This window comes from Rhinolophus sinicus, chromosome 7 (genome assembly GCF_057876585.1).
Source record: "Rhinolophus sinicus isolate RSI-liver-muscle chromosome 7, RSI-T2T, whole genome shotgun sequence".
NCBI classification, from domain to species: Eukaryota; Metazoa; Chordata; class Mammalia; order Chiroptera; family Rhinolophidae; genus Rhinolophus; species Rhinolophus sinicus.
Window position 1 is genome coordinate 44,484,826 of NC_142507.1, and position 9,108 is coordinate 44,493,933.

A 9,108-nucleotide genomic window follows, 5' to 3' on the forward strand; every position below is an offset into this window, starting at 1 on the left:
CTCACAGTTTTGTTCCTCCCCACCGCTGCCGTTCTTCTCCCCATGGCAGCCCTTATACGCACAGATGCACGTAAAAGGGCAGCAATGACCACTCCCATCCGCACCCCACATACACACATGCACAGAATGTGTGTCGGAATAAAGAAACGCTGACTTTTTCCATGTTTCATAAAACACAGGCCCCACTCCCAAAAGAAAGCTCAGTTGAGAGCAAGCCAGTGCCCCCCAAACAAATCACTGACGTGCCTCCATCTTCTGATGCGCCCACAACTTGGATACGCCACTCTGGCCTCCTGTGCCCGACCCTCTTCCCACCCAGAGCCTCACGGTCCCATCCAACCCCCCCACCCCCCCTCCGCCCTGCTCCAGGCCACCAGCACCCGCTTACCCCAGCGTGGTCATGGTGACAATGGTGTACCAAAAGGAGGCCGGGATGCTCGTGAACTTGCTGGCAGAGGAGCCCTTCTCGGCGTAAAACATCACAGTGGCAAAGATGATGATGGCCATGGTGAGGGAGAAGAGGAGGAAGCCGAGCTCCGAGGCGCAGCTCTTCAGCGTGTAGCCCAGGATCCGCAGGCCCTGGGAGTGTCGTGAGAACTTGAAGATGCGGAAGACGCGGAAGACCCGGAGCGTGACGAAGGCGCCCGACACGTCCTCGTTGTCGGTCATGACCAGGCCGATGTAATAGGGCATGATGGCCACCACGTCGATGATGCTCATGACGCTGCGGATGAAGCGGTAGCGGCTGGGCGCGGCGAAGAGCCGCAGGAGGTACTCCACGGTGAAGATCATGACGCACGCGGTGTCCAGGCAGAAGAAGGCCACGGAGTAGCGCTCGCCGCACGGCAGCTCCTTGCTCCCGGGCACCGTGCCGCACGGCACCGTCTCCACCACGTTGGTGATGACCGACACGGCGATGAAGAAGCCGGTGACGTAGTAGAAGACCAGGGCCAGCGTGCTGGTGTGCGGGTTCTCGAAGGCGCGCCACATGGTCTGGCGGAAGCTGAGCGACGGCAGGGACTCCTGGTTGTTCTCCGAGTCGTTGTCGTCCATGAGGCGCTCGGCGTTCTCGCGCTTGCGGTCCTTGTACTCCTCGTAGCAGCAGTCCCCGATGATCTCGGGCAGGATGCCGTAGAAGGCCAGCTCGTCGTCGTAGGCCGAGATGCACTCGTAGCGCGGGTAGTGCAGCTTGCCGGTGCGGTAGAAGTTGAGCACGCAGCGGAACACCTCAGGGTCCCGGTCGAAGAAGTACTCCTTGGTGTCCTCATTGAAGAAGAATTCCTTCTCCGTGCTGCCCAGCAGCGTGTCCGGGTAGCGCTCCAGCGTGGTCCGCCACGTCTGGAACCGCCGCCCGCTCACGTTGAGCACGATCAGCTCATCCTGCCGCTTGCTCTTGTCCGCCGGGGCCAGCGGCATGGGGCAGTTGGCCACTGGCATCCACCCGATGGCCGCAGCCCGCGCGAAAGGCAGCCAGGCCGCCACTCCCGCCGCCATGGTGACTCCAGCTCTCGGGCCGGCCACTGTGCAGGCCCTGGGCACACCAGCTTGGAGTTAGTTCAGCGACCCCTGGAGACAGGAGGAGAGAACAGAGAACCCGGTGAGTCCATGATGGACTCCCCAGTGGGGAATGGGACACGGGGAAGGGTCCTCGGGGAGGGAAACAGCCAAAGTCTTGCACAGGCAAAGGAATTAAACTGAAATCACCACCCACGAAAAGAGGCCTTGGTTCTTTCCCGTCCTCCCCTGGCAGGGAGGGCGCGTGGCATGGGGCAGTGCAGCTGGGTGGGATCGCCAGATGTTGTCGCCTGCCTGACAAATTGTCAGTTCCAAGAGTTCAGGCGCATGTGGAGGGAAAGCCTCCTTAGCAGGAAGATCTGGGAAGACACGGGAAATAATCAGCTGTGAAAGGTTATGGCGTTATTACGAATTTAAATTGGGAGAGGGTAAATGAGTTCTCATTAAACGAATTTCAAAGTGGGATAAACAAGCTAATTTTTATTTCACTCTTCACCCACCAGGGTAATCAGGAAAGGGGTGTGGATGAAGGAGATCAGGTAAACACATGCTTTCTACTCCTCACTGGGGAAGAGGAGGCTGGGGCAGGCCCAGGGCTGGAAAATTCTCTGAGATGGCAGGTGACTACAGTAGGCCAGTGCGTGGTGGAGCTCTGTCCCCAAGTCCTATGGAGAAGGCTGTCCCTGGTGGAGTGCTACTCTCTGGGACGTCTAGCAACCTAGTGTTCAGGGACCCTCAGAGCCATGATAGAAAGATGTGGGGAGGCTACGAGGCTGGGCAATGTCCCCTCCCCAGCCTGTCAAGGGACGCTTGGATTCTTGGTTCACCTGCCTTCCTTGCATCGCCCCGCTCCCTCCCAGAGGAAGCTGACCCACGCTTTCTGCCATCTCCAGATTCCTCGCCGCCCGTCTCCATCTGCCCACCATCCTTAGCTCCCTTGGCTTATATAATAATACTCTCTCTTATGCCAGCCTCTTTCACCTGGCCCCATGCCACCCTCAGAGGTTCCTTCAGTGCTGGGCTACCTTGTCCCTTCACCCACTGCTCTCCGAAGCACACTGTGTACACCTGTGTGGATGGAGGGAACAGAGGCACAGAGAATTATATTTGGCTTTGGGAAACAGATTTACCTTCCCAGATCTGACTTTTTAAAGACGAGATAGTGAGATGACTCTGCAATCCCCAAATGTACACCATCTGTGGGAAGACATGTGGTGACACAGAAACACACGTCACAGCCATGGGAAATGGGTAGGGGTTGACACTCGTGTTCTCTAATCCTAAACGGATTGCACAGCACCAATCCTGACTCAGAATTATTTGGACCCTCTGGTTCAACTCTGTGTTTAAAGAAATAAAGCAGGGGTGAGTCTCGTAATGGGATTTGAGCTTTCTCTCTCCCTGTCAACCTGCTTTCTTCTCCTGACTCCCGGCTTTTCTAGGATGTCTGAACGGCCACTAGACTTTCCCACTGGACGCCTCTGAAACAGGCCAGGTTTAACCCAGATCTCCCTCCTTGCAAAAAGCTGCTCTTTACCTTTTGCTGTCAGCATCCCTGACCCAAGGCCTGTCACCTTGGTCACTTTCCTCGTTGCTGCACCCAGAGTTGCCAAATAACGAGACAACGGCTCTTACTGTTCTCATTAAGGCTCCAGTTGCCTCAGGCCCCCTTCCCACTGGCCTGCTTATCTCTCATCCCAGCACCCCCAAACTGTTCTGTTTCTCCTGTTCCCCAGAAATCCATTCTGCTCAGTCAATGCCCTAAGCAAGGTTCTGACGGTGCGTTACAAAATCACGGCATACAAAATCAAGTCCAAACTCTTTGAGCCGGCATTCCAGCATTTCCACAGTGGGATCCTGGCTTACCATTCCAGCCGCCATGCACCCATCCTGGCCTTCAGCAACAAGACCACAGCCCGGTTCACGCACACATCTTGTGGGGGTCAGTGTCGGGCACTCTTCCTTCTGTTGGCACTATCCTCCCCGTCACCCCTCCTTTTAGAACCCTACCTATTCCTCACTCTCGCTGTGATGCCCCTTCTTCTCCCCACGATGAAATTCTCGCTTCCTTTGGGCTCTCAGCACTGTGTTTGCCCCTCCTCTCTAGCACGCGTCACCCTCTGGCTTGGGTTACAGACACTTCCTATGTCTTATTAATAATCATGGCTAACAATAACTGAGCAGCTTCTCTATGCCGGTGCTCCTGTGGGTCACCCATCCTTACAGCAACCCTCGGAGGAAGAGCCTGCCTGAAGTTCAGGGGCAGCACGGGGATCCCACAAGGGGCCAACTGAGCCCACACCACGGGCCATGTAGCCCACACCACTTCTCAAGGTCTCCCTGCAGGAGAATAACTGCTGATGTTTACTGAGGGCTGACTGAGTGCCAGGCGCAGTGTCACATACTTGCATGGACCCTCTCAACTGAGCCCACCGACAATCCAAGGGGGCAGACACCATTGTCGTTCCCATTCTGCAGATGAGGAAGACGAAGCAGGAGGAGTTGTGCTAAAGGATGTGATAAGAAGGCAGAGAGATTTAAACCCTGCCAGACTCAATGTGGAGCCCAAGGGCACAGCCAGGCCACTGCCCTGCTTTCCCCGTCCCATACTAAGCTCCTCAAGGCTAAAAGACCATGACACCTCAATTTGTGCATGACAACCGAAGAGGTGGCACAGTGCACTGCGGCCGTAAGTGCTCAGACTGCAGACCCTGATTTTGCAGTAGCCATCTGCCTTCCATCAGTTTTACTCCATGCCTTGCTACTATATTTCAGAGGTTTCCAAGGGTGGGCATTCTCTCTTCAAACAGTAAACTCTGAAGACAGATCTGGGTCAAAAGAATCCAATTTACGTGCCTCTGACTCACTCTGCCTTCAGTCGAGTTTTCTCAAGGAGAAGATCGCTGCCTCAGTTTCCCCATCTGCAGGCTAAGGAGAATATCCACATTCCTCTACTCCCTCGTATGGGGATATTGATTCAGGTGCCACAGAAGAATGACAATGACATTCCCTCTAAATGTCATCACTGAGAGAACAGAAAAACAGCACAGGCCTGATGAGCTCTTGATTACGGGGACTGAGGAGAGAATGGGGGCTCATTCACCCACGGCAGTGGGTAATCCATGTGCCACTGAGAGAGGATTTGGGGACACGTCCTGTGCATTTTGTCTTTCTTCAAGACATTTACCCTATGACTCCCTGTACTTTCCTGGGTTACTAGGAGAATTTGTAATCTCTCAGCACACACTGAGCTAGGTTTTCTAAGGAGCAAGGGAAGTTTGGGAAGCAGGCCCCCGATTTATACATTGGTCACAGATAATTCCAATTTGGATTTAGTTAACACTGGGCACTGACAATGATTTATCCCACAAACATCTGATTTATCCCAGCAAACATTTGGTTTTTCCCATAAAAACCTATGACGTGGACATTTCTGCCTACAAGTTAGAGGTAAGGAGACCAAGACCCAGGAGTTGATGATTTTCTAACAGACCATTGATCAGCTCACTGCCAGATGACTTTCCAGATCCCGGAGGGCGCACAGACTCCCCTCCCCCTCGTCCTGGGCAGCCAAGAGCACAGGGTCAGGAGGCCCTGCATTCCACTGTCAGATCCCTCCTGAACTTGGGAAAGCAAGGCAACATCCCGCTTGGGGCCTCAGAATCCCCATCTGTAAAATCAGAGAATTGGACAAGGAAGCAACAAGGAGCCCTTTGGCTTCAAAAATCCTTGATTCTACGGATCCAGGACATCCAGGCTGTAGTTCCCTGAGACCTCGTCATAACCGTCTCCCATGCAAAGCAGGAAGTAGAGCATCTGGGTTTGTTGCTGTGGGGACGCAGTTAGCCAGAGTCTCTTCCTAGCAAAAGCAGTTCTGGGAATGCCTGATGAGGCTGGTGCCCAGAACAGGGCATACAACCTGCATCACTCAGAACTCTAGGCAACCGGAGGCTGGGTTCATTCACTGAACGCCTGGCCGCCGCCCTGGAGGGTAACGGGGGCCAGGCCCCCAGACCCTGGGCCCTGGACCTCTGACACTTAGCATCCCTGTTTTATCCTGGAATGCAGCTCAGAGAAGCAGGACGTTCAGGGGGTTTGAGTGGCAAAGATTAAGAGACTGCTGAGCCAGGAGGTACCCTGTGACACCCTGCAGGGACCAGACATGCAGCTGTGCACCCTCAGAGGACGATGCCCTTCCCCTCCGGTTCTTCCAGTGCTGCTCCCCCCTGACTCCCAAGCCTCAGTGCCTGGTACCTCTCCATCACCAGGCTGAGCCCCATCACCCTACCCTCTCTACCCCACGCCAATCTCCTCTTCTCCACGGGCCATGAGTATTTTACAAACTGCTTTCAGATGAATAATTGAGAACTGGGGAAGGAAAAACAACCCCTTTCTATCATAAAAGCGTCTGGTCCCAAGGCCAAGCCTTTACCCCATACATTAATCCAGGACAATCTTCCCAAAGAAAGGCAGACAAGAGCGAGGCCGTCTCCAGAGGCTTAAGGCCTGTCCACCTAGTAAAAGATGCCCCTACAGGAGCAATTACCCCACTGCTACTTTCTCTCTGTGTGTATATTAAGGGGGGGGGGGGGAGTTGTCTGGGTTTGGAAGGGGAGGAAAAGTGTCCCACCAGATACCATGCCCAAGGCCATTCCAGCCACACCCTCCACACAACCCTGCAGGCATGACCCAGCTCAAGTAGGGCTTCTCGGTGGCTCTCAACAGGCTCCGACACCTCCTGGAGCCGACCTGGGTATGAATTTCTGCAACAGGCAAACAGTGCGGCCCCATTTCCAGCCAATGGCACTGCACATGCCTCAAATGCCAAGGTTTTACTAGGACGTGGACGCCTTACAAATGAAAAATCTGAAGCTATTTTTGTTTTTGGCAGAAGAGTTTGACAGTGGGAAAGATGGGGGTGGGGGGAGGCTGGGGAAGAGACATTTAAAACAGGTGAGCGCTGAAATGACAAAGGCAAAACATCCTGGAAAAGGGAAACAGATTTTCCCCTGCTGTAAAAAACCCTGTTAAACAGCTTCTGTTTAGGAGGGAGAGGGCCAAAAGTGGGCAAAGGGACTAGACAGCCTATCTGGGGATTGACACCTAACCAGAGGACAGGCTCAAGGCAGCAAAAATGTCACATCACCAAGGTCTACCCTTTAGTGACCTCGGCAGAGCACTGGGGGTGGAGCGTCTCTGGAAACTTTTACTTTCCACAATTTTATATCACATTGCTGAGCTCAGAATGGGGCCAGTCTGGGGGAGGGGAGGGTCCTGACAATCCAGTGGCCTTTCTCCTGTGCCCAGAGGGTTTGGATCAGCATGGATAAAACCGACAGGGTGCCAAGCTGGGGATCTTTGGGTACAGGCCTGGGACACACACACAGATCCTCTTCCACAGTGCCACTCCTAGGCTGGCCACCGCACTTTCCTGAACTCTTTTTCTCCAGCCTCCTCACTAGCAAAAGGGAACAAGCTAGCAATCTTTCTTCCTCTGGGGGTCCCTTGTGTACTTGCATTCTGTTGCATTCAAGTAGTGACAAGGAAAAATAAACACATCGATTCCTGACCCTGCGCCAACATGTCCATATGGGGAAATGTACACATGCTGTGCATGGATTTCGTGTGTTCCCAGGGCCCCCTGCTTCGGTCAATGAACACCCAGGATCTTCTGAACGACCGGTAAATAAGGCATAAATTTAACATCACGTACGTTGGTGCAAAATACCAACATGTACTATCTAGCAACCCTTGCCGGGTCTCATAAACAGATCGCTTTTGTGCCTAGGGTCACACGAAAGTTCAGATACCCACTCTTAAAGAAACACAAGAGCCCTGTCTTTGCGGTAAGATTCCAGGTCCGGAACCTCAGCCTGTTGCTGACATGTCCCTGCTGCCCGGGATAAAAGCAGGACATCTTGGACTTGACTCAAATGTCAACACTAAACAACTGCAGGAATTTAGTTGAATCCAGGTAACTTCTCTGCCCAGTCCCTTCGCGCCGCACCCCCAGTATAAACATCTCGCAAAGTGAGTCTTTTGAAACCCCTCCGCCCGGCCGCCTTGCCCTCCGCGTTGCCCCTTAGAGACCTTTCCCGGGGCTCGGAGGGTGGAAGCGGCGTCGGGCAGGACCTGATAGATGTGTGGACCCCCAGCCACTGGTAGGCACCCCGCAGCCTCGCCGGGCTGGAGAACTTTGCGAAGCGCCCCAAACTGCTCCCTGCTTCCGACCTCAGCCATCTCTCGCCTTCTCTTCTCACAAAGAGCGGGGGACCGAGCAAGCCGTCGCCACCTGCCGCCGGATTCCGGGGAGCTGCCTCTGGCACCCCCGAGGGAAGGCAGGCCAATGGAAAGAGGGCAGAGGTTCACACGCCCCCACCCCCCAACCTCACATCGCCCGCTGCCCTGCGGTGCTTCCGCAGCCGGCCGACGCCCCCGGGCCGGCTGTCGGCTCCCCCGCGGCGCCGGCCCCACCCCCAATCCTTCCGGCTCCCCAGCGCCCACCCACCCAGGCGCGGGAGTGGGAGGGTGCCGCGTGGGCAGCTGGAGCAACAGGCGTGGGAGCAGCGCTCCTCACACTTCCTGGCTCCAGAAGGCTCGGTCGCGTCCCTCTTACCTTCGGCGAAGCAAGCCCGGGCCCCGCGCCCCGCGCGCGCGAGGAAGCTGCTACCGGGAGCCGGGAGCCGGGGGCCGCGAAGGCGCCGAGCGCCCAGCAGCGCGGGGGAGAGCCCAGCAGCCACCTCCTCGCGGGCGAAGTCTAGCTCGGTCCCTCCCTCGCTCGGTTGGTTCGTGCGTCCGTCTGTCCGTGGGCCCCTCCCTCCCCCGCCGCCGCCGCCACCGCCGCCGCCGCCGCCGCTCCAGCCCCGGTTCGGCAGCGTGTCCCCTCCCCGCCTCGCCGCTCCGCTCGCGGGCTCGCGGGCTCGCGGCTTGCTCGCTCGCTCCCTGCCCCCGTCACTACCAGCGCCGCGCGGAGCAGAGCCCGGCGGCCGCGGACTGCCTGGCGAGGTCCCTCTCCCGAAGGGGGAGGCAACGGGGGCGCGGCGCGGGCGGGGCGGAGAGGAGAGTCCGGGGGAGGCAGCGAGGCTGCGCCCTGGGCTTCCGACCGATCTCTGCGGGCGAGCGGCTCAGGCCCGGTGCGAGAGCGCGGGGCCGCCAGGCAGCGGAGGGAGCGAGGAGGAGGAGGACCCGGAGGCTCGCCGCGGAAGGGTGCCCAGGGCGAGGGCGTGCGAGGGGGAGTGACTCCCGCGCGAGGGTGTGGGTGTGAGAGTGTGTGTGTGTGTGTGTGTGTGTGTGTGTGTGTGGAGGGGTGCGCGCGTGAGCGGGGGTTGGGGGGGCGGGGAGACGAGGCAGAGCCTGGTGCGTCTCCCCGGGCGAGTGGAGGAATCCTAGGGTGTGCCTGGAGGTGGCGGAGTGTGCCGACGCGGGTGTGAGCCTGTGTGGCGACGAGGGTGGGCACGGGAGTGAGCGTGGCAAGGTGAGCTCGGTTTGGGGGTGGGGGCGGAGCTCGGAGTAAGCGTGAGTGTGAGCTCAGGGGCTTGTATGCTGGAGACCGGGGGAGAGGTGGCCGTGAGCGCCAGTGTGTGCGCGCGTGGG

At 57.1% G+C, this 9,108-nt stretch overlaps 1 protein-coding gene and 1 long non-coding RNA gene across 5 annotated transcripts in view; one reads left to right on the top strand and one right to left on the bottom strand.

The window, feature by feature from the left end:
- The window catches only part of KCND3 (potassium voltage-gated channel subfamily D member 3), a 199,490-nt gene extending 190,771 nt beyond the window's left edge, over positions 1-8,719 (bottom strand). The window contains exons 1-2 of one of the 3 annotated variants that reach the window (XM_019730429.3): positions 8,132-8,719; positions 389-1,566 (exon numbers count right to left, since the gene is read on the bottom strand). In XM_019730429.3, coding sequence (XP_019585988.2) covers positions 389-1,494 — 1,106 coding nt within the window. In that variant the 5' untranslated portion in view covers positions 1,495-1,566; positions 8,132-8,719. Of the gene's footprint in view, positions 1-388; positions 1,567-7,647; positions 7,744-8,131 lie in introns of those variants that run through there. The other 2 variants (XM_019730431.3, XM_088799488.1) reach the window with 2 other exon arrangements.
- LOC141568628 (uncharacterized) overlaps positions 8,161-9,108 on the top strand; it is a 29,686-nt gene continuing 28,738 nt past the window's right edge. The window contains exon 1 of one of the 2 annotated variants that reach the window (XR_016021750.1): positions 8,161-8,296. This is a non-coding gene — a long non-coding RNA (uncharacterized LOC141568628). Of the gene's footprint in view, positions 8,297-8,842; positions 8,990-9,108 lie in introns of those variants that run through there. The other variant, XR_016021747.1, reaches the window with a different exon arrangement.